Source organism: Typopeltis vanoorti, chromosome 23 (genome assembly GCF_054136105.1).
Source record: "Typopeltis vanoorti isolate ZY-2024b chromosome 23, IOZ_Tvanoo_1.0, whole genome shotgun sequence".
NCBI classification, from domain to species: Eukaryota; Metazoa; Arthropoda; class Arachnida; order Uropygi; family Thelyphonidae; genus Typopeltis; species Typopeltis vanoorti.
This window is the reverse complement of record NC_143571.1, coordinates 12,655,146-12,681,796: the sequence shown is the minus strand read 5'-3', so window position 1 is coordinate 12,681,796 and position 26,651 is coordinate 12,655,146. Positions and strand designations below refer to the sequence as shown.

Below are 26,651 nucleotides of genomic sequence, written 5' to 3'. Positions count from 1 at the left end.
GACGGGGGGGGCCTCCTTTTAAGATATTAAATGATTTTGGAAGAGAATAATAACTCTCGCAGTGAAAGGCGATGGCACGATTTATATAAAATTTATATAAAATTAAATTTCATTAGTTGAAATGAATACTGTAATTATATTGAAACAATTATATGTGGCGAAAAGACAGATACAATATTTATGTGATGCGTGAGCTTAAAATTCTTAAAATAACCGAGAAACTGAAGAGAGATTCACAAGAAAACAGATATTTTTATTTAAAAAAGTTACAAGGAAGGTGGGGTGAGTGTTCTGAATCTTGAAACATTTCATTGACGAAGATAGAAGTCAAAAAATGTTATTTATTAAAGAACAAAAAGGTATGGTTAGGTATAATAGAGATACATTTTTCAAAATTTTTTCCATAAAAGCTTTATTAATACAATAAAAGCTTAATGTACAGTTTTTAGAAAGAGATAAACACGTCAATGAACGAAAATTTCAGTTAATCCCATAATCTTCAGTAGATACATTTCATATTTATTATTATTTTACGTGACACCTCCAGGGAGTCGAAAGACTCATCGAGGGAGGGCATGCTGCATCGATGAGTCCCACTCCACAACTCTCTGTCTTCACCACTCAATCCACCAACTTCAACTACACTAACGCCATCTACCGCCGATCACCGCCAGTACTATTTCCACATTTATTTCATATTATTACGAAACACGAAATTAATAGTAGATCATATATTAAATTATGATAGATATCACTGCGCATTGAAACCAAGTTTTCTAATTATTAGCAGATTTAAATAAACTGCTTTTTATCATTTTTTTTTTAAAAATCGCCTTTTTAAATTATGCGTAAGTATATAACGCAACTACCCTCTCCTCATCCACGACCTTCGCTTCATGTTCACATATTGGTTGATCCTTTAACTCTGGGAGCATTGCTTATTAACATCGTGCAAGCAGCTGTCACCCTCCTCTGCCACCAACTTTTTTAAAAGAGAAATACACCCCCCACCTCATCCACCTAAGACACTTCTCTTGCCACACGTGCTATGGTTTGTATATCAAAAACCAAAAGACAGCCGCCCGTATTCCAGCTGCAGAAAGGAATCCAAATTCAATACTAAACACGAAATTGCCCTCTCCTCTCCCCCTATGAACGGTATTGAATTTATCAATCGAAAGAATTGAATAGCGAAACCAAACTTTTCACTCCGTGCAAGCTACTGGGAAACATTTTCTCACAACCTGTGGTGCGTCCATGGGTTTCCTCTTTCGAGGAATCCTGGTTTCTAAAAAATAAACGTTACTGAATTGAGATTCCTTCCAAGGGGAATTTCTTGGTAGGTACACACAGAAAATTTGGCAATGTCACTCAAACATGCAGACACTCACAGATTATGAGCATCCGTGGTATAATTCGTGTAATCTCGCTACACGCAGTACCAGCACCGTGAAACATTTGCTTCAATTAACCACACTAGCTGACTTTTATATACAAGTCTCATTGTTACGTTTATTTTCGATAACATCAGCCTGCAAAGAATTAACAATGTATTATAAAGACGTAAGAAAATACATACATTGTTTCGAAATAAGTTTTATAATTTTTATTTATTTATTTACTTTGACCAAATTGTAACAATATTTTAACAACATTAATTCGTTTTTGGTCACCACAGCTCGTGGATATAGGATGGATCGAATCTTTTTGGTATTAGTTAGACGACAAATATTCATAAAAGTCATCCATTATAATAAGCTGATTTGTGGAAATGTCCAAAATAATAACTATAAAATACCCGGTGAAATCTTTACGCGAGTGGAATAGATTTGCATGAATAATAAACCAAGAGCTTTAGCTTGTATACGTTATTTTCGGATGTTGTTTATTTTAGAAAACTCTTAAAGGCCTGAGTATGCTTTCCAATAATAAAGTGCCATCAACATATATGTGGCTTTAACGTCATTTGCGCTGTAGCCGACTCTTGACATTTTTCCTTAGGTAAGTTGGCGATACAGGTGCACCCATCAAGACCATATATTCAGCAGTAATTAAACTTTCCTTTGTAAGTAAGGAATGAACATTCTCTACTTTGACAATGGATCATAAGTGACGAAAAAGAAAATTAAACAAAATCTAGTAACAGAAAAGAAAGAATATAAACAAAGTTAGACAGAACATTAAAAATAATTAGACGTAAAATATTATATATTAGTAGAATTTTCTCTTGAGTATCACAGACATCTTCACTACATGTAAAAAGCGAATTAAACAATAACTGACAACTTCAAAAGACACCACCAAAGTAGCTAATGTAAGATAACTAAAAAGGTCATTAAATTTCCTAACTTATTAAAAAAAATAGATAAAATAATAAATTATATATACAGGGTGTTCGGGATAAATTTGACATATTTATAATTAATTATATTTTTCCGTAAGTTACATGTATTAACACACACTTCCTTCATTTAAAAGTTTGGACCCTTCTTCATTCATATACAAGATGTCAGAAAGGATGGATAGCTGGAACCCACCTGAATCATGGAAGAGAATAACTTGTATCATGATGATTCGTGCCCGCCATCAAAATAAGGATATTACGACTGCTGCCCAATGCTCCCTGAATACAGTAAAAACAATCAGGCATGAACTAGAGACTTGCAATGGTGACTACGAGGATGTAGCAAGAAGAAAGATCCCTAGCAGACGATCTGATTGCGTTCGTACAGCAGAATTCCTCGCAAATCTGCAGGAACAGGTGTTGAAGAACCCTGGCATTGGAATTCGGGCTTTGTTCGTGGAGTTGCTAACTGTAGTCAAGCCCTGGATAACAAGGGTAGCCAATGGTAGGCCGTATGTATGGCAGCAGGATTCGGCCCCTTGCCACACCTCTGGGAAAAGTCAAAAATGGTTGTCTGAAAATTTCTACGACTTCACCAGTCCAAATGTTTGGCCTCCAAACTCCCCAGACCTTAACCCCATGGTTTATTTTGTATGGGACGCAGTTGAAAAAGACACCAATCGCACTTCCAGTAATACAAAAGCCCAGTTAATGGATAAAATTAAAACAGTTTTTGCGGCCCTTCCCAGGGAGACTGTAGCATCAGCTTGTTCGAGGTTCCGAAGCAGAATTGAAGCTGTGATCGATGCTAATGGTGGTTATTTTGAGTAAATCTTGTTGATAGTATTGTAATTAACTCTGCCTGTAATGTTTTTTTGTCAATTCATTAAATTTAATAGATACAAAGAAGATTTTCTTTTTCCTTACGAAACTGTCAAATTTATCCCGAACACCCTGTATATATATATATATATATATATTTAAAAAGTTAGGAAAGATTAGTGATATAAAGAGTACTCTCTCCACAAATGGGGTTAGACCTAGACCATCGGATGTGTTTAAGTCAGAAGAGTGAAGTAAATAAATAAATAAATTACGTGTGATGATACAGCGTTCCCTCTTTATACGGGAGTTCACGGTACCATCTAGTCCCCCGAAATTTTATCCGGGCTCAGGAACCGTCAGAGGCTGACGAATCAGACCTATGTCTGAGTCAGTATTCCTGACTGACCTAGCCATTGGTCTTAAAAAAAAAAAAAAAAAAACGCTGTTTTTCACGCCCGTCTGCTATGGCTGAGAGGAGGATTCTTGACTCCTGAATTCGTTGACGGGACATTCCTTCCCAAGACATACAGTTGCGAAGCGCAAAGCCACTAAGAAAATTTATTATACTAAATAAAATTCTTTTTTTTTCCTACATCTCTTTCTCATACATGATGCAGAAGTTAATCCAGAGTAAAGAATTAAAAACACTAGCCGAATCCTCAACAATTTAACATTTGGTAATTTCAACAAGGAAATATACAGATGCTCTCATAATTCACTTTATATCTGCAGATTACCAATTAAAAATCAAATCCATTGCTTTGGATACAATTCCAGTGTCCTTTGTAGGTGTTCTGTTGTTTGGTGTTACCTGGTGTGTAAGAGAGGCAGTCTTATAGGCCTGCGTAAGACGTCGCATATTTGTTACTCTTATGTTTTTCTCTGCATTGTTTCTTATTAAACATTCATCATCATTTGACAGTAGACTACTGGTGTTGAGAACAGAATTTTCTTTTGCGGAGTCATCCATCATACTCTTATCGATGCACTGCTTAACACTAACCATAATATTTCCTCCATATATTTTTCCATTTTTGCTGAAGGCTTTTTTTCCTTGAAGCTTAGACTGGTCATGGATATGCATCCAATTTCCAGAAGGGGCCATCCTGTGTTCTAAAACAGTGCCATAGTGAGAAAATTGTTGCAACACAAATGAAGCTGCAGCTGGAAGGAATCCAAATACCGTCACCCATGTTTCATCTAACTGAGTTACGTCTTTAAGTTCCTCACCCTGATAATAAAAAGGATCAATCTGAGCAGGAGAAATAAAAGACTTTTTAATGCTGCTTTGGTTGAATACCTGGCTTGGAGTCAAAATACCACTAGCAGAAAATGGGTCTGAAGGAGATGCAGAAATACTGACATTCAATGTTTTCTGTCCATCTGCATAATTTTCTTTAAGTGGTGATGGTACATGAGATGGTGATGTTATTCCATTAAATAATGGCTAAACTGGAGGCCTGCCTTGTTTATCTCTTGTCTGGTGACCAAGATAACTCCTACTAGCTGACTTAGGCTGTTTTGACTGTGGCAGTCCACATCGAATCTCTTCTACTAAAGGAGTACTATCTGCCAAAGAAGTGGCACCATATGTGACTTCTGTTTACTTGGACTTCTCCAAATTCTGGAATGAACCAGTGTTAAGCCAGTTGGATCACCAATTAAAAATGAAGGTAAATACTGTGAACTTGATGGAGATGGACTTCCAGAAGCAGGGGATCCAAGAATCATGGGCTCAGCAGTGCTTCCTGGACTACTGTGGCCTGACACTTGCGATTCTGATAAATTTCTTGGGTACAGCATATCGAATTTTCCAGCTGCTGAAAAAGTTAACTTCAGTTTTCAAAATGAATAACCAACATGCCAAATTATTCCCCGTTTTTTCCCGTTCTAGGATTATACTCCACCACAACTTTGGATATTCCCACTATCTGGATTATTGTTGCCAGTGCTCCCCGTGACAACAGAATGACTAATAAAAGTACGTACTGTTGCAGGACTAACTGCGCGGTTAGCCTAGTGGCTTTACAGTAGAGTGAAGTAAAGAGTCACATGTTTCTTTATAAAGCCGTTCCACGAGGAAACGACTTTTGTCTTGTTGTAAATGAACCCTATGTCTAATCTTAATGGCATTCTCTGCAAATCCATGTATTGAAAGTTATAGCTTAGGATTAAAACCATCTTAAATCCGACCATTCTTCGATATACAAACTAATTAGAAAAACATGACGGCCTTGTAGTGAATGGCGATGGCGCGATTTATATAAAATTTATATAAAATTAAATTTCATTAGTTGAAATGAATACTGTAATTATATTGAAACAATTATATGTGGCGAAAAGACAGATACAATATTTATGTGATGCGTGAGCTTAAAATAACCGAGAAACTGAAGAGAGATTCACAAGAAAACAGATATTTTGATTTAAAAAAGTTACAAGAAAGGTGGGGTGAGTGTTCTGAATCTTGAAACATTTCATTGACGAAGATAGAAGTCAAAAAATGTTATTTATTAAAGAACAAAAAGGTATGGTTAGGTATAATAGAGATACATTTTTCAAAATTGTTTACCATAAAAGCTTTATTAATACTATAAAAGCTTAATGTTCAGTTTTTAGAAAGAGATAAACACGTCAATGAACGAAAATTTCAGTTAATCGCATAAATATCGCATAATCTTCAGTAGATACATTTCATATTTATTATTATTATTACGTGACACCTCCAGGGAGTCGAAAGACTCATCGAGGGAGGGCATGCTGCATCGATGAGTCTCACTCCACCACTCTGTCTTCACCACTCAATCCAGATACTTCAACTACACCAACGCCATCTACCGCCGATCACCGCCAGTACTATTTCCACATTTATTTCATATTATTAATTATGAAACACGAAATTAATAGTAGATCATATATTAAATGATATATATCACTGCGCATTAAAATTAAGTTTTCTAATTAGTAGCAGATTTAAATAAACTGTTTTATCATTTTTTTAAAAAAAATCGCCTTTTTAAAATATGCGCCTTTTTAAAGTATTCAATGTCCTTTCTCGGCCATTTTTGAGAGAAGGAAATGTCTCACCTCGCCGTGCGAAAAACAGGAACAAAAATCTGTTTATATATCTCGACAGTTCATCCCATTTTACTCATTTATTGCAGACAAATTACTGTAAAAGAGACTATCGGATATCATTCGTTGCCACGTTATTTATAGGAAATTCATATCAACCAACTTCCAACTATGATTCACGACTTCCTTGAACCATATTGCTTCCGTTAGATGGCGTGGTGTGGCTACTGATTTCTCAGGAAATAGCGGAACAGTTTCCTGTCTCCAGTCGTGCCCATTTGCTTCGGTGACAGCCACTTGCACGTAAACAGGTTGATAGTTCGTCGTAACCCACGATATTGGAAGGTTGTTGTCGTCGTCGTCCACGCTATCAGAACTCACGAATAGCTATTATTCTTCGTGACCCGGGACAGCGACATTATTACGAAACTCTGTTCCGGCCTTGATTGTCACGTACCTTCGCCCACAGAAGAGTCGGAAGGCGGAATAATGCAGGCGATGTATTCATTTTACGCGTCTCAAGAACCGAGTAAAGTGTGGGTGGTAAATTCACTTTGATAATGGGCATTCAGTGCTTGTTTCAGAGTACTTAAGAAACTTTTTAAAAAATCTAAGGAGAAATTTTGGAAAGCGGTTGATGGAAATGAGTGGTTGATTCATTTTATATGGAAAGCAGTCGAATACCTGGTGCAATTTTAATTTTGTGAAGGTAAATTACTTTTGTAAAACTAGTTTCGGAAAAATTTAACAAAATCTTTCTTTAAATGGAATTGGAAAAGGAAGGAAATAAAAATAAGATTAAAGCTAAATAAATATTAAACTTAATTTAAAGAAAACCACATTTGTGAAATATACAATGGTCAGATAAGATGGGTAATTATTATTTATTTTGAATTTAATTTGAATTTATTTTTGAATAGGAAAAGGGCTATCAGAGAACCATGATGATTCCCGGAAAAATAATATAATCTTAGAATAATCTAATCTATAATTACAAAGAATTTGCTTTGAATACCAATGAAAGTCAGTTAAGACATTTTTTGTATTTATAAGACGTCTTTATAAATTAGAAACCCAAGCAAGACTTGTGATGGTTTTGTTGGACTGAGCTTTCTAAAGTTACTACAACAATGCGGGCTTTCAATTTCTTTTTCAAAACCATTTCGATTAATTACGATTAATTAAATTTCTAAACAGAATATGAGAAGGAAACATTTCACAAAAATTGAAGGCAGCAATAGTCATAAACATATTCAAAAAAGGAAACAGAAAGGATTGCACAAACTACAGAGGAATATCCTTATTAAATACATACTACAAAATATATCTAGACATAATTAAAAGTAAATTAACACCATGGACTGAGGAAATTATTGGAGAAGAATAATGTGGCTTTAGGAAAGGAAGATCCTGCACAGTTCCACATTTACACTCAAACAAATTATAGAAAAAATAATAGAATTTAACCAGCCAACATATATGGCCTTCCTATATTAGGAGAAAGCATACAATCAAACCAACAAAAAAAAAAAAAATAATAATAATAATCAATATACTGTATGGATTGAAAGCTCCACCTCAAACTACAAAAGTAATAGCAAATATAATGGAAGAAAACTATACTGAAATTAAAATTAATAATGAAACAGCAAAAAAAAAATTAAAACCAATAGAGATCTCATTCAAGGAAGTGGATTATCACCAATACTCTTCAATATATATATATATATATATATATATATATATATATGGACAACATTTCAAGAGAGTGGAGGAAAAACAAAATCATAGGAATTAAAATAGGAAATAAAGAAATCCAGCCTTTTATATGCTGATGATTAAGTTGTTTTTGCTAAAAATGAAGACCAATTACAGAAAAATCTGCACGTGTTGAACAAAACAATAGAACAGTATGACATGAAAATATGAATAAATAAAACGAAATCAATAGCATTTCAACGCAAAGAAATTAAAAGATGCAAACTAATCACCCACAACAAAGTAACAGAACAAGCGAACAAACTTAAATATCTAGGAAATCACATAACCCCAATGGAGAAATCGACATTGCAGATAAAAAGCAAAAATTTCTCGCAGTCACTTTGAATAGACACTTCAGTAAACAGATGTCCACAACAAACAAAAATAAAACCGTATAAAATAATAGCCAAACCAATTCTGAAATATGGCAGTGAAACATGAACTTGGGAAGAACGAGATAAAAGACAAGTGGAAGCTGCAGAAAAGAAGTTCCTAAGACCACTTGCAGGCTATAAAAGAATAGACAAGATAAGAAATGAAGAAAGAAGAAAACAGTTATCCTTAATTAACATAACAGAAGACATCACAAACTATAGAAAGAACTAGAAAAACCACTCAGAAAGAATGAATGAGGACAGATGGCCGAATATTGCTTGGAAATATAAACCAAAGGGACACCGATCGACAGGAAGAGCCAGGAGGCGAATGGCATAAGACTTTTTAAACCCTTGAAAACGTTACAAGCAAACAGTTGCCTAATACAGGAAGCCAAGAAGAAGAAGAATCATACTTATTAAAATTTTTTGCAATAATAGATAATATAATTCTAGATCACCGAGATTAATTTTGTGGTTGCTGATTTGAACAGAAAAAAATGTATTTATCTTTTATATGAATCTCTCCTATCTACAAAAGATTTTAAACCTGTCATATCTTAGGACCAATACTGGACTAAGAATTCCATAACTTATGCTCAGAAGCGAATTTATACCTTTAGTAAGGTTAGAGTTTTGTACTGAGTTATGAATTCCACATAAAATATTATAAGCACATAAGCCTCCGTAGCACAATTGAAGAACGACGGTACATTGCCCTTTCGGTTGAAAACGGCCTAATTTCAATTCTCATCGTGAAGAGAGGAATATTTATATTCGTTTTTTCAATTGAAGGTGAGTCCCATACGGAGTTATAAGATTGCTTAACTCACCTTCATCCTGGGTACTGGCAAATCGGTCTTTAGAACACACGCAATTTACAGGCAACGATACTAGTGTTGGCGCGGAGTAAATGGCGTTATGAGTAAGATATGATGGTGGTAGTGGTTCTGTGTAATTGATGGATTAATTGATGGAGACAGAGAGTTGTAGAGTAGGATGCCCTCCCTCAATGAGTAATTAGACTCATGGAGGTGTCACATAATAATCATTAATATTCGCATATCAGATTTTTATTATTTCTCCTCTACTCTATGTTTCAAATATAACTCGTGTTACTCAAATATCAAAAATAGCCCATTATTTTCCTCAAAACGTAATGTTCTCCTACCCGCATACTTTAGCCTGTTGCGTTATGGTCGAAACAACTAAGGCTGTGAGGCCAGTATATTATTTCTGTTAACTGCATGTGCGCTTGGCTGTTTTGCCAGAGAAAATAAACTCTTCCACTTCCTCCTTCACGCCTTCAGCTGAAAATATGAAGGTTTTCGTCCAGACAGCATTTAATTTAATTCATCTGTGTGTGCGGAAGCTTCAGGATCACTGTGGATGATCTTGAAGCTTTGGATATCTGAGCCCATCATGATTTGTCGAATGAGTAGAATAAATGGGAAGTACTGTCATTATCAAAGCTGTGGATGAACTACTGTGATTTGTGTATAGGAAAAAGAGTCGTGTGTGTGTATATAGGAGAAAGAGGTGATAGAACAGAGGCCAAAGACATTCTTGCATTTGGTGGGGAAGCTCGAAGTGGAGGATCCCTCCACTGTGACACGCAGTAAACGCCCACGGGGAAAGCTGGCTACCCAGTTCCATAGGATGGAAAGTAAACTAAGGGTCGCAATTTACTGACATGCATCAATGATTGGCAATATCATATGCTCTGAAAACGTCAGATAGACAGCACATGTTTCTCCAAAAGCTTTATATGGGTCATGTCCGGTAGGTGATGAAGGCTAAGAGTCGCTCACAGATTTGCTTGGCAATATCCATATTGGTTAGCTTCTATGTAGTAGAGAAGCTGACTATTTTTCGATATTCTGCCATAGTTTGGATAGAGTTGAGGTGATGGCGATAGGTCGATGGTTTGACAGTAGAGTTTTATCTCCTTTTTGACTGGATTGCTTGCGTGCTTCCATGCGTTGAAATAAATGCCTGCACCAGCTAAATATAAAAGGCTATAGAGACAATACGGAAGTGTTAGCATTGGAACACAAGGTTTGAATACATCATTTAAAGAGATGCGATCAAGACAGGAAGACTTTTTAATGTCCATATTTTTTAGAATTCTTTTGATGTCTTTTTTTGCAAAAGCAAAAACAAAAACAAGAGGAACGTGCTGCTCAGATTCTGGTATGGTAGGAGGTGATTTTCCTTCCTCAACTATGCAAGTGTTGGAGGTAAAAATTAATGCCAGCAGTCAGCTTTGTCTTCAGGTGTTGTAATAATGATGCTATCGGCGAAGACTCTGGTGAGCAAAAGTTGAGGCTGATGGTCTTAGTCAGAGATAAGAAAGCACAGAAAGCACAGTTACCATTTGGATAGGAGGTGAGTTTTCTGATTTTGGCCTTCATGATGTCAGATTTGGATTTGCTGGCTGCTGAGCATTTATTGTATGCTTCCTCATAGGCTGACTGTGAAGCAGGGGTCCTTGTTACAGGCCACCTGTGGGAAACTTACTTTTTTCTTGAACTGCTTTGGTATATCTTCTTTCATTTGGCCGTTATAACTCACTAAGGTGGTACCTAGGGGCGGAAAAAACGGCAAAATTATATCCCAATCATAAAAACGTTTTTTATTTTACTTTTTTTTTAAAATTTACGAGCTGCAATATAACGCTTGCCTACACACACACTATGGAAACGCCCTAACATTATACCCATAATCAAACCAGGAAAAGAAGCATCCGACGAAATTAGCAAACACAGGCCAATTTTTCTCATAAATGTTGCTGGAAAGGTACTAAAAAAACTTCTGATAAATTGAATAATGCACTTTATCTATGCAGCAGCCTATTACGCAGTAATCAGTATGCATTCAGATGCAATTATCGATGTTAAAGAGTTCACAGAAGACAGTCTACAGCAAAAAAAAAATGCGTACTACCGATCTCACTCGATGTACAAGGAGCCTTCGATGCTGCATTGTCTCCAACCATAATTAATCAAATGAGAGATTTCAAATGTCCAAAAAACCTACTCTACCTTAAAAAAAATTGTTTTACAGACAGAAGAGCAACCATGACATTGAAAAACCACAGCTGTCACGAAAGAAGTCGAACGAGGCTATCCTAATGGTTCTAACTGTGGGTCAGGTTTCTGGAAAATCCACTTCGACTCGTCATTAAGATTTCCTTTTACAACTGAAACAAAAGTCATAGCTTCCCAGTTGATGCGATGATAATGATTCGAGTACGCAACGGCTTACAGTTAGAAGTAACGGCCAATGAAAAACTGTTTGAAATTGCAGGGTGAGCACATGAGAAGAAAGTCACCTTCATTAGCACCAAGTCTAAAGTGCTACACATCTCACGTAAAAAATCAAAACAACCTCTAATGACATTCCTAAACGGGAAGGTTCTAGAGGTAGCCAGTGAGCTAAAATACCTACGAGAATCAATAGATGAAAAATTTATCTTCAACAAGCACATCTCATATGTTTATAAAAAAAAAAGAAAAAGAAAAAAAGCTTACAAATAGTAAAAACCTTCTATGGAGCAAACCTTATCTCTGTGGCTCGAATGGAATTGTATATTATTTATCCATATTATGTTAAGTATTTTTATCCTCAAACAGCGTTTTTGATGTAAGAACATGTGACTAGTTCTCTCACTCATGTGTCCAAAATTGTTGGGATGGGAAAAAAAAATACAGCATTAGGTGGTGATGGTGAAAGCGTAGTCGAGAAGGTGACAGTGGTCTTCTCTAGAATGCTTTCCCCTCACCACCCCTAATCTCCAACCTCTCCTTCAGAATATGTCTGCTCATCCAAGAGGAGATAAATGAGCTCGCCATCTGCGGATGAATTTCGGAGCAAAAAAAACCATCGTTTTTTTTTTTTTTTGCTCCGAGTGCAAAAAACTAAATTTTAGTACAAAATGTCACACTACATTGTGATTTCTGTATTTTAGATTCAGAAATACAGTATTGTAAATAATATTTGAGTCAAATAAAAGGTAACATTAAAATTAACAAAGTATCCTACAGAGCTCATATTCATTTGAAATATACGAAAGCACTAACGAAGAGTTCCAAATCCAAACACACGATGTCACAACAAAATTGCGACCAGAAATGAGACATCTTAAAGATAATACAAATGAAAAATCTACAGTGGGGGAAAAATAAATTCACACACAATGGTTAGAATATGCAGTTAAACTGAATTTTAAAAGTAAAATAGAGAAAAATAACCAATGAATTTGAAAAAAAAAATATATATATATATATACAGTATATATATATATTTTTTTCTGTTTTTTTTTTTTTTTCTATTTGATATGGTTCTATATATAGAACCATATCAAAAACTCTGCATCGAGAGATGCGAATTTTCCAGTCGCTGGCGGATGTTAGCAATGAAAAGACACTTTAAGTTTCACGCTCACCACTATTCGAAAAAAAAAAAACAAAAAAAACATGACATCATCCCCCAGCGCGAATGAAATTGACAAAGAGTACCAAACGGACAGAAAATCTAAGGGAAAAAGTCAACTAGCTTTTCTATTTACAGAAATTTCGTTCTTTCAACCCTTGTATTTTGTGCGTGTTGTATTGTGGATATATGGTTATAATTCAACTATTTTGGAATATCTATTAGCATTCAGAAGACCCATTCTGGAAAGACTGTAAGTTAATCTAAATTATCATTAGAATTTTTCTAGACTTCATACAGAAGTTCTTGTAATCCATTAAAATCTCCATTTATTTATTTATTTAAAATGCCGTTTGGTTTTCAATCAAAAAAAGAACTCATTTTTATCTCTAAAGGCTGACGCCATTCTTGACTCTAAACTAAAAATTCCAATAGCCAAAAACTTTTGTAATAAAGATAACATTAACTAGAAAAAGTAATGAAGAATTTTAAGATCTTAAAATTTTAGACAAATCAAGATATTCGGATGAGTTATGTATATGAGAAAAAAGTGTGTGTTTGAGGGGACAGCAATGTTAGGCTATAATTAATTATTCAGAAAATGTCTAAATGCTGCCGCCATCTCTCTTGACTCTAAACTAAGTATTCCCATACTCATCTATTGACAAGAAAAAAGTGTATGTGAGAGAGAGAGAGAGAGAGAGATGGAGACAGCAACGATACGACTGACAAATTTCGATAAATACCTAAAGGAAAAAAATAAAGCCGGCAACAGAACATTTTCTTCTATCGAAATTCTTGTAATAATGATAAAAGTAAAGTAGGTAACACAAAGTACAAAACACGAAAATTCCCAGAGAGCAATGATATCACCGATGTACTTAACAAAATGAACAAACACTTTACAAATTATGGTAGTTGTGATTTCGATCCTGCAGAAAGGACAGAGTACATGAGTCACCTTCCATGAATTAAGAATTCCATATATCTACACGAAGTAAACGAATATGAGGTAAAGAGTGTAGTAATCGGATTAAAAAAAGGGGGGGATGGGAAGTGACAATACAAATATCAAAAAATATAATTAATTATTCAGAAAATGTCTAAATGCTGCCACCATCTCTCTTGACTCTAAGCTAAAAATTCCCATACTCATTTATTGACAAGAAACACGTATGTATGCGTGTGTGTGTGTGTGTGTGTGTGTGTGTGTGTGTGTGTGTGTGTGTGTGTGTACTACAGCAGCCGTTTATCTTGATATATCTAAAACGTTCGAATGTGTTCATAGTGACCTATTGCTACTGAAAATATCCAAATACGGCATCAGAGGAATTACTAATGACTGGTTCAGATCCTATCAGCGTAATAGAAAACAATAATGCCAGCTACGGCACTTTCAATAGCTCAACAAAAATAATAAAATAAAGTCCCGCAATGGTCTGGGGCAGGGGTCGGCAACCTGCGACTCGCGAGCCACATGCGGCTCTTTGGATGTGAAGCTGCTGCTCTTTAGTTCCATACGCAAATATTATTTATTTTATCAAAAAAAAAAAAAACATTTAAAAATCGTTCTGAATCGATTAACGAGGACTACGCACCGATTCTATCTCTCAGCCACTTGTACTCGCTTTTCACCGCACCCCTCCCCCGTGACACGCGTCGTCACTGTCGTCAGTCCGTCGGAAGCTCTCGAATGACGCCGTCGTCGGATGTTTCTATGTAGGTTTTAATTCGCTTTCGACGCAAGACAATTTGGCGGCTTCACCAGTGCTTTGGTTGTGACGTATAGTTTGTTGTTTCAAGTAAAATAGTTAGAAGCGAATTATCTTCTCAAAGTTATGTATGTACATATATATAATAATAATAATAAAAAAAACGAAGTAAAGGTAGGTAACATAATAAGTATTATATTTTTAAAATTCATATTATACATATTTTTTTCCAAATAAGATACCTAACTACTTTTTTGAAGTCAATAAGAATTGTCAAAAAAGAAACAAAGTACTACTGTTGGATATTACCGCGAAAGTGTTTTTATTAAAATATATATTTAATAAATTACCAAATTATGCGAGGGAGGAGTGTGTGAAGAAATTAGCTCTTGCTCACAATATGGTGTAAAACCACTTTTGAGAGTTTGGGTCTTTAGTGGAAGTTTAAAACCACACATTTAAGATGTATTCTTGATAGTTTTGTTCTGAAACTTTCCCCAATTGACTGGGGTTTTACGTAAGAACATTCCTATACGATGAGTTAAGAACGGTGACTGCGTGTGTAAAAGCACACAAACCTAGCTGTCGATGGAGCTAGAAGAGCAAACCTCCGAAATAATTACTTTTAACTTTGATATAAAACGGGATGGTCATTGCTATGGAAGTCAAATATTACTTGCAACTAAGTAATAGGTGGATCTCATGTAAGTCGTTAAGAAGTAACCATGGCTTTATGAAAAAGGTTCTAAAAAGAGAAGTTAAGACAGCTGCAATTTTCTGAGGAGCACCTCAGTCTCTAAACTTTTGGAGAGAGCTCAGTATCATCTTAAACCACTATGACTGAATAGTGTCGGCAGTACTGCGCCTGTTGAATTAATTTTAATGGGTCCATCTCGCCTTCGTAATAGAAAAATGGGGAGATAGATAGCTTTAGTGGCTATTGATTACGCATTGGATTAAGCTCCATATTTTTTGCGCGCACTGAGAGCTTTAGTTGCAGTAATATAAAAACAACCATAAACTACACCTAAGCCACGACGATAAATAAATGATTTTTTTTAAAATAAATTACCCATTTTATTATTTATCTATTTTATAGCTTTTATTATTTAAAAATTAGCGTTAAAATAATAATTATCAGTGTAAGTACTTATAAATTGTTATTTAATAAACCTATTTTCGAACTCTGAGGATCAAAGTAGGTAGGTATTTGCAGTTTTAGATTGTTTATATGTTTGGCAATTTTCATTGATTTCGGCATAGCTGGGCATAACACCTTTACTCGTAAACTAAGTATCTAATATTTGCCAAAATTAAAAAAAAAAAACTAAAATGTGCAGACTGCGCCGTGATAAACACGTTCTGACAAGTCCGTTCGTGCCAGTCGGCGATCACCGCACACGGGAGTACATAGTTTCGGATGCGACGAAAGTATGTACTTATAGTCAATCAGCACGTGAGAGAGTGAGACAAACAGTGTTTCGTGTCTAAATTATTTATTTTAATAATTAAATTATTAGAGAATTATTTATTTTATTTAGGTAAGTATTTTTAATTGGGAAATATCGTTGTAAAATGTTTTTTGATAAATTATATTTCATTATGCCCAGCTTCTCGTATGTATTTAATTAGGTATACGTTGACATAGTAAATAATTGCAAAACTTGTCATCTGCTGTTTTGGATACCTAAATAATAATTTTAAAAATTCTTTATTACAGCTTCACCACAAGCATGGCATCTACAAAACAAAAGAGAAGAACTGAAGAAGAGCATCGAGAATTCAATCGGGATTGGACGGAGTCGTTCGCTTTCATATGCAACTTAGATGGCCTTCCGACTTGTCTCATTTGCCACGAAAAACTCGCACACAATAAGAAATCAAATTTAGAGAGACATTTCACTAAAAAACATACTCAGTTTGCTAGTAAATATCCAGCCGGCGAAGAACGAAAAAAAGCAGTCGACGAGCTCCAAAAACAAAATCAGCAATCAAGTTCCATGTTAAGTAACTGGACGCAATCTACAAGTAATGTTAATCTGGCAAGCTTCGCGGTATCATCACTAGAAATTGCAAAAAAAGGCAAACCATTCACAGATGGTGAGTATATCAAAGATTGCTTCATAAGTGCATCTGAAGAACTGTTTCGTGATTTCAAAAACAAACCAGAAATCTTGAAAAAAATCAAAGATTTGCCACTATCCGCTAAAAGAGTACAAGATAGAATAGCTAAAATGTCTTCAAATGTAACATATTTGCAGATGGAAGATATTCAACTTTCTTCTGCCTTATCACTTGCTATAGATGAGTCTTGCGACATAAAAGACACGACACAAGTTGCCCTTTTTGTCAGGTATATGTTTTCCCAAGGTCCAAAAGAAGAACTTCTAGGATTGCTACCGCTCTCGGGACAAACTAGAGGGGAAGGTATAGCGAATGCCGTGCAAAAATGCCTTGAAGACAATAAGATCGATTTAAATAAAATCGTTTCAATAGCAACTGATGGAGCCAGAAGTATGACAGGAAAAAATAAAGGGGCTACAACGATTCTTCAGAGCAAAATAAACCACGAAATTCTTACGTTTCACTGCATAATACACCAAGAAGCGCTTTGTGCCTAAACATTTCCGGCCGAAATAGTTAAGGTCATGAATTTGGTAATCTAGATTGTTAACAGCATCTTGTCAAAAGCACTCTACCATCGTCAGTTTAAAGAATTCTTAAACGAAATGGAGACTCAGTATTCCGACTTCCTTCTTCACAATAAAGTGCGATGGCTTTCCAAAGGTAAGGTGTTGAAACGTTTTGCTTTGTGCTTGAATGAAATAAATACATTCCTAAACGAAAAAAGCATTAATCACCCTGAATTAGAGAACGACAAATGGTTGCAAAAATTTCGCTTTATGGTGGATATCACAGCAAAATTAAATGAGCAGAATCTAAAACTGCAAGGAAAGGGAAACCCAGCGTATGTTTTGGTAGAAGAATTGGTTTGTTTTGAAGAAAAATTAATTCTTTTTGCAGAAGATATTCAGAGCGGTAAATTACTTCATTTTCAATTTCTAAAGCAATATCGCAATAAAACCTGTGCAACTGTTGACACGAATTACTTCAGTACAGTTATAAAAAAAATTAAAGATGAATTTGCTGACAGATTTGAGCAATTCAAAACCAACAAAACCGCTCTAGCATTCATAGTAAATCCTCTCAACACAAATAGTAACGAAATCCACATTGAGCCATTTGGAATTGATACTGGATCTCTAGAAATGCAATTGATCGATTTGAAAAGTAAAGCTTTGTGGAGTGGAAAATTTACAGAGTTGAAAAGCAAGTTGGAAGAGTTGGAGGTCCAGAAATGTATGTACGTAACGCAACAAAAGTGGACAGATTTAAAAGAAATGCCGCGAGTTGAGGCACTTATATTCGACGCATGGAATAGTCTTCCAGATTGCTACAGTGAGATGAAGAAGTTGGCATTTGGAGTGCTGACTATCTTCGGATCGAAATATTCGTGCGAGCAAGCGTTCTCTTGCATGAATATAATTAAAAGTAAAGTAAGAAGCTAACTAACAAATGAAAATTTAGAGTCGTGTTTGAAACTTAAAACAACAAGTTATGAGCCAAATTTATCCAAACTTTCTAAAACCATGCAAAGCCAACGCTCCCATTGAATTTGTGTTTGCTCAAATGTATGTTATTGTTTTTTTTTTATTTTAAGTACAAGTTACATTGTTTAGTAAAGTTTAAATTTTCTACTTGAATAACCATGCAAAGCCATCACTCCCATTGAATTTGTTTGCTCAATTGTTTGTTATTGAAGTACAAGTTAGTGTTGTAAGTAAATGTTTAATTGTTTTAATTTTTTACTTAAATAATAAGTAATTATCTAATAATGCCATATATATATTATCTAATTTGTTGTGAAAAACACTACTTATATATGAATAAATAGATATTTTTTCTTATGAATAAATAGATTAGTTTTTTTTTTATCAAAAAACTTTATTTATGCGAGTACTATTTATTGTTGGCAAGAAAAAATTTTGTGGCTCTTTAAAAACTTTGAAATTTTGTAAATTGTAATTTTTGACTCTTCCGACTCAAAAGGTTGCCGACCCCTGTCCTAAGCTTGTCATACTTGCCAGCACGGTAATTCCACATATACCCTGTCTTAATCGAAAATTCCACACCTTTAGCCGCCTCCCAGTTCAAGACTTTATGATCACTCTCACCAATAGGTGGCAACATGGTCATATTCATTACAGTTAAATTCTCAGTTGCTATTGCCAGGGTCAAGGACTCTTATACCCCTAGTATTTTCAATTACATGCTTTCTCAGATAGTTATCCCTTAATAATTGAATAAAATCCATTTCCTTCTTCACATGTGTCCTCTCCTCCTTCCAATCAATGTTACCATTGTTGAAATCCCCCATAATAATTACCCTCCTTCCACTGATTTCATCAATTTTTTTATGCATACTATCTCCACCATCTATTCCATCACCTGGCCTATTGCTGCACCCAACTGTATATTTTGTTCTGCCAGTCTCAATCTCATACCAAATAGCTTCAAATGAGCTCTTTTCACTATCCTGCAATACAACTTCAATTCTCCTTGGCTGCAGTTTATCAGCTATCATCATTAACACTCCTCCCTCCATTTTATTCTCTCTGTTCCTCCTAAACACACTATAACCTACACATCCTATCCCACTAACTATATCATCTTCTGTCAGCCATGTTTCACTAATGCCAATAACCTGTGGCCAGGTTATTGGCATTAGTGAAAGAGCCAATCAAGGCCAAAAATTCTTCCTTCTTGTTCCTAATACTCCTGGCATTAGTATACATGAAATACAGAGGTCCCTTTGTCCCACCCCTATCTTGATGCGTTATTCACCCATTCCGATTTCTTGTCCTTAGTACTGGCTCAGGTACATTATATAAGTTCTTACACTCAACTGTCTGACCGATGTCCCCATATCCCCCCCCCCTTCTTGGTAGTTCTAGTTTCCCTGGTTCTGCACATCCATTTTCACTTCATTCAGCAACACTTTTTCCAGTCTCCGCACACCAAGTCCATTCAAATGCAGGCCATCCATCTTGTATAAGTCCTTTCGCCCATCAAACTCATTCCACACCACACCGTCTGCATAACCTGCGCATAATGTCATTTGCGATTATGGCCCTCCTTCTAAACTCCTCTCTGTCATACCGCGACAACAGACTAACCATTCTAACTCTGTCACTCTTTTCTTTCACTAACTTTAACAATACTTTCAAGTCCTCTCTAATAAAAAGTTTATTACCTTTCAATTCATTCGTACCCGCCACAATTATTAATTCTTTCACCCTCTGTTTTTGCACTCTAATACTCTCACTTACATCCTTAAATTTCGCACCCGGTAAATACGATTTATTTACACTGCCATCTATCACCCCTCTGAATAACGAGTCACCATACAAACCCATATCGAACCCATTTTTCTCTGTCACGTCAGGTTTTTCCTCTATGGCATTTTCTTTTTGCTAATTTGTACGTTTTTGATAGTTTTAAGGAGGCAGTACTATTTAGAGGATCAAAAAAATCGATTTTTTAATATTATTTTCTGAAAGTATGGAATTTTAATTCTACACCAAAATACACTGGTCCTGTACCAATCATCCACAAAAAAGAAGAAATAGATGAAACAATAAGCAATTTAACAAGCCAAATTAAAAAAGCACTAGAAGCAGTCACCAAAACCACAACCAATCACCCATCCGGTCAGCTCCCAGAAAACATAATGGACCTCATCAGAACAAAAAACAAAGCCAGGAAAAGATACCACAACACAAGAGCGCCACAGGACAAGAAAACTCTGAACAAGTTGAACAACCAAGTCAGAAAAGCACTTCAAATCCACAGGAACCAGGATTCAGACAATACACTATCATCACTCAACCCAGAAGATCACACAATATGGAAATTTCTGAAGATTCTGTGCACTAATCACAATCCCCTACCACCCATGCAAACTGTTCATGGAACGGCGCACACTGATAAAGAAAAAGCAGAAGCAATAGCAGAAAACCTAGAACAACAATGCAGCCCGTCATATGATAATATAAACATCACCCACATATATAAAGTCCACCAGCAGGTCAAGCGTACCTTAAGTCAGTCCGAAGACAAACCAGCCAACATCACCCCCACTACTCCAGTTGAAATAACCAACATCATAAAACATCTAAACAAAAAAAAAGCTCCAGCGCCAGATGGAATTACTAACAGAATCGTCAAATTACTTCCTAGAAAGGCTATTATGCACCTGGTTAACATAACGAAAAAGCTCCAGAGCCAGATGGAATTACTAACAGAATCGTCAAATTACTTCCTAGAAAGGCTATTATGCACCTGGTTAACATAACGAAAAAGCTCCAGGGCCAGATGGAATTACTAACAGAATCATCAAATTACTTCCTAGAAAGGCTATTATGCACCTGGTTAACATATCCAATGCAATATTGAGGATACGACACTTCCTCTCTGCATGGAAAACAGCAGACATCATACCAATAAAAAAAGCCAGGAAACAATCCGCAACGCCCGCAAAGCTACCGTCCAATAAGCCTGCTTTCCAACCTGGGAAAGATTGCTGAAAAAATTATCCTTTCAAGACTACAAGAAAAATCAGACCAATTAGGAATAATTCCAAACGAACAATTCGGCTTCCGCCGTATGCATAGCACAGTGCAACAAATACACCGACTAGTGGAGCATATCACTCAAGGATACAACTGGAACTTTCACACAGCTGCAGTTTTTCTGGATATTGCCAAGGCCTTTGATAAGGTATGGCATCAAGGATTACTCTATAAACTCATTCAGGCCAACATTCCAACAAACCTTACCCGTCTAATAAAATCATACCTCACTGACAGATCCATGCAGATAAAAATAAATGGCACCATCTCAACTAGGCGCAAAATCCTGGCAGGAGTACCTCAGGGATCTCTTTTGGCTCTTTACTTTTCACAATCTACGTGGCTGACATTCCACAGAACCTGAGGACTACCATCACAGCCCTATATGCTGACGACACAGCCATAATGACAAGATCTCTCCGCCCACCTGGCGATCAGTCGTCTCCAGGATACTATCACAAAGCTCGAGAAATGGTTCTCCGACTGGAGGATACAAGTAAACCCCGTCAAAAGTTCAGCTATACTGTTCACCAGACGCAAAGCCTTCATCCAAGATGATATTGAACTTCTCGTAAAAAAGATACCATGGCAGACAGAAGCCAAATACCTTGGAGTACAGCTAGACAAAAAGCTAAATTTCAACAGCCATATCAAGCTCATAGGCACAAAGACATCCAGAACCATAGCCCAACTCTATCCCCTGATCAATCGCAACAGCAAATTGGATAAACGCAACAAGCTGTTATTATATAAGATGGTAATTCGACCAGTAATCACATATGCATCCCCGGCATGGAGTCACACATCCAAATCTAACATCCAGAAACTACAGAGGATACAAAACAAATGCTGCGGATGATCTTAGACGCCCCATGGTTCGTCAGAAACACGCAGATCCACAGAGAAACCGGAACCCCTGACATCCGTTCTCTCCTTCATGACCATGCGGAAAAGTTCTTCAGCAAGGCACATTCTCATCCCAATCCACTGATCAGACAAGCTTCCAGTTATACTGAACTTGACTATCAAAAACACAAAAAACCCAAGGCAATCCTGCTTTCAGCAGAACAGAGCTAACTCCATAGTTCACAAAGTGCGAGCATAAGTCTCACAACCTCCTCCATCAAGCTTCTCCACACAGATAAAGGGGAAAATAAAAAGCATTTTATGCTTCACCCAGCAAGCCACTAACGTTGTTGTTGTTGTTGTCTCCCGTAGACTGCCATGTTAACGAACCGCCCGTTGGAAGGGAAAGAGTCCGATTTTGGAAATGGATTCATTCAAAACAAATAACGAGCTTCAATTTATATGAATTGCACTGTTATCATTGAAAGGTAAGAAATTGGCTGATATGCTACGTTTGGTATTTAAAGAGGAATGATTCAAACTTAATAAGAACGAATATTTTTTCAACGGTTTCGATAACGAGCCAAATGATATAAATGTGTAACAGATTAGAAAAAATTAATGATGAATCAGGCATTTTAGCATTAAAACGAAATCATGTTTGTTAATTTTTATACACTTCATAAACGCATCAAAAGGGTTGAGCAAAAACCCTAATATAATAGAGAAACACAAAGATATTATTATTACCGGGGGCCCTAAAATCCTGTCGATGAAATCCCTTTAGTTATAAGCAAAATTAGAAGAAGAAAAAAATAAAATAAAATAAAAAATATGATTCCGCAAATGTGTACCGACTGTGCCTACTCGATCGTGGGGTTCGGGTGCATTGTACCCATTGCACCCCCGAGATGGTCAGCCCTGCCCACAACTTCCAGGTGTTCAGTTAAAATACTATGAATATGTTATTTTTCTTTCTTGTTAACCACTTGTCGATATGTGATATTTATATTTTATAGCTTTTGCACCTTCTTTTGTGTGAAGTTCCTTCTGTGAATAGAGAACCTAGCCAAACTGTACACCCAGTTAACAGTCTTAATATACTGCTTCATAGCATTAGTTTCTTCAGCATGGTGTCAGTCAATGCAAATCACAGTTATATTTATAAAGCTGATGAGGCTAATAGGGATGCTTAAGTGTCAAAGACAAATAACTGGATGGAGACCTCCACGTCGCCTTTAAGAAATGCAGAGAACCAACTGTGGCTTGTGATCTAATGTCCAGTCCTCACTTTCATGTGGTAAGCCCCATTAGTAAGTATATCCACTGGGTCAATTTGGGACTTAGCTGACCAGAACTGTGCTCTCTATTGGCTTAAATCACAAACACTTATGATGGTAAAATATGATGAAATTTCATGCCGGGTGGGACATTTCCTGGTTAAACAAAACCCACTATTTTCATCAGGGAACCAAAGCAAAGAATGGAAAGTCAGCTACTGGAACAAACTCTGACTCAACATCTGGAGGAGGAAATGTCAGTGGAACTAAAGATAGGAACCATCATTATTGACAGAAAGGAAATTGAACTTGCAGAAGAATTGGAAATGTATACACTATGGACATAATTGGCATTGCTGAGACAAAGAAGACAAAAACAGGTGAGATCTTATTAAATAATAAGTATAGGATGTTATACTTGGTCAATAATGATCAAGGAAAGGAAGGAGTGATAGCACTCAACACCAAACATGGGAAACCTCTTGATTGGAAGGCAGTTTCAATAGGCAGACTTCAAACTGAGACTTATGCATATGGTCACACAGAAGAAAAAAGAAGTGGAGGAATTTTTTTGGGTCATTAGAGCAGGTAGCCGACATAAAGAAAGTGGAAAAAGTGGTCATTGTTGGAGATCTAAACAGCAGTGTAGGAAATGAATCTCACCTGGCATATAGGAATGTTTTGTTGTTGATAGTGATATCTTCATGCTGCTTCAGGTTACAAGAGTGTACAGAGGATTTGAAATTGGAAGTTACTATTATATACTGTTAAGCAGGATAAAAATAAATATCACATTGAAAAGAACAATATTAAGAAAATTTTATATTTTCTTTTATATTCTCTTATTTGAGCAGCTTTTACAGGTGACTGAACTTTTACTGTAGAATGAAGTATACAAATCATATTCAAGAAAAAATAAAAGTATGAAAACAAGAATCAAAGTTTAGAGTCTCAGTTGCAGACTGCAAAGCAAACTGTGGTGAAGTCGCCTGCAAAGATAGCAAAATAAGAATGTCACGGTGGACATAAGATGTTAAAGGAGCAGTCCTGGACAAGAAGAAAGCAAGCTGAAAATTACTAGCCAATAAGCTAGCAGTTGCCCTAAAAGAATACAAAGAAAAATTTAAGAGAGCTTAGCTATGTGTAAATGCAAGTAAACAAAAGTCATGGAAAGACTAGTAAGAGTATGGAAAATAAATATCAGTAAGATGGCAAAATGTTCTGGAGGGTATTGAAGAAGCTTAGAAATGGAGAAGAGTACTATAAATGGAATAAAAAAAAAATGATAAAAGTGACATGAAAACTGAAGATAAGATATTCTAGATTTTTGGAGTAATTATTTTGAAAGAGTGTTAAATAGCCAGCAAAAATCTGAAATGTGGAAAGGAAGCATGATATTTGACTAGAAATGCAAAACGTTTATGCCTCCATATTTAAATAAGTTGCAGTTGCTACACTGCATAATTCAGAAGGCCTGGCCAGAAGGTAGAATTCCAGATAATTAGAAAAGAGCTCTCTCATAGTCCCCATATATTAAAAGGGGAAATAGAGCTGAATGCAGGAATTTCTCTACTAATTGGTCCAGGTAAGATTTATGTAGGCATACTTGAAAAGCAGTTGCGAAAAATTGTAGAAGGGATACATAGTCTATATGTAAGTTGTCAATCAGCTGTTAGAATTGGAGGAGAATTCTAATCCAATACAGGTCTACAGGAGAACAAGCTCGGTTCAGGCCAGGTAGAGATTGTCTAGATCAGATTTTCACTTTAAGACAGTTGAGAAATCTTGGTAATATAACAAGAATCTATATTCTGAACATTATACAGAGCAATGCACAGTCTATATATAAGTTGTCTGTCAGTAGTTAGAATTGGATATTTTATGTAAAATCAGGTGTAAGATAAGCATAATCTCCACTCTTATTCATCTTTGATGTTGAAAGTTTAGCATTGTTTAGCATTGAAAGCTTAACATTCCTATATACCAATCTTATTCATCATATATGCCAACAAAAGTTGGCCAATTGGTAGAGCCTCTGCTACTAACGGCTCACACAAAAAGTTAAGCAAGTTTGAGTGCGGTTAGTAGTTGGAAGGGTACCAATCGTTCGATGTTGTTGGCACAGTCTCCCTCGATGAGTCTTTAGACTCCCTGGAGGTGTTACATAATAATAACAATAATAATATATATGGATCGCATTATGAAAGAAAGTGGAATTAAACCTGATATCAAACTTAGCTGTTTGCTTTATGCAAATGGTGTTGTACTCCTAAACAGTAGCGTACTCAGGGTTTAATCTTGGGGGGGGGGGGGGGCTGAGTTGAGTAGACGATTTGAAAACACATGCTACGCATCGCATACAACCTATGACTGAGCATCTGCAATGATCGCTAATTCATAAGTAGTATAGCAATAGAAGACCCGAGCGAGACACAACATAAATTTTAAAAAAATGAATTTTATTAATTAGGAAAAGATTTTTGGAAAATTTTATAGTGTTTTTTCTTTTTCTTTTGGGGGAGGATCCCTTGGCTTCCCTTCTGGATGTGTCACTGCTCCTAAACACATCCAGTACAACTCTTCAGAGCTAAACTGCATAAGAGCTATAATAAATTTGGCATAAAAAATCAGCAATAAAAAGACCAAAATATAAAAATAGCCAGGAACATAGGCTGTATTCTAAATGGAAAACCTATAGAACCCGTCAAATATTTCAGCTATATAAGCACAGTTTTTAGTGAAAATTGCAAATTAAATTTGGAAATATACAACAGAATAAGCAAAGCCAGTATGGTGGAGAGCCACTGGAATAAATTTAAATGGAATAAGAGAGAAATTAGCAAAAACACCAAACTAACAGTATACAAGACAATGTTCAAACCAATTTTAAGTTATACATCTGATCAGTACCATTGACGGGGTGTAGCATAGAGGCAGTCTGCCTCATGGCGCGGTTTAATAAGGGAACTTGGTCAGCCATATTGCAGTAGGTGCCGTCGCTATGCTAACAATTCTTGTTAGCGTAGCAAGTGCAGAAAGAAGTTTTTCCAAGCTTAAACTGATTAAAATTATTTGTGAATAACAATGACCCAAGAAAGATTGGTTGGTCTAGAAACTATATCAATAGAGGCGGACATAGCTTATAATTTAAATTTAGAAGAGCTTATAAACAGTTTTATTGTGCAATATCCCTATAGAGCAAACCTTTAATTGTTATTATTATGTAATCGTTTTGCATTAATGTTTCTCTTGTAATAAAAACAAAATAGCAATTGGAGATTTTCTTATATTTTTGTCTTATTATTATT

At 35.9% G+C, this 26,651-nt stretch overlaps 1 protein-coding gene and 1 pseudogene across 1 annotated transcript; one reads left to right on the top strand and one right to left on the bottom strand.

The window, feature by feature from the left end:
- Positions 1-3,788: 3,788 nt before the first annotated feature.
- LOC150093627 (nucleoporin NUP35 pseudogene) lies at positions 3,789-4,900 on the bottom strand (annotated as a pseudogene).
- A 12,354-nt stretch (positions 4,901-17,254) lies between these two features.
- Positions 17,255-18,094, top strand: LOC150093626 (general transcription factor II-I repeat domain-containing protein 2B-like). The gene has a single exon (XM_090413235.1). The coding sequence runs from the start codon at positions 17,255-17,257 to the stop codon at positions 18,092-18,094; it is 840 nt and encodes a 279-aa protein (XP_090269361.1).
- Positions 18,095-26,651: the final 8,557 nt, after the last annotated feature.

Excerpts from the sequence above, each read along its gene's own strand:
- LOC150093626 (XM_090413235.1), top strand. The coding sequence starts at position 17,255 with ATGGAGACTCAGTATTCCGACTTCCTTCTTCACAATAAAGTGCGATGG.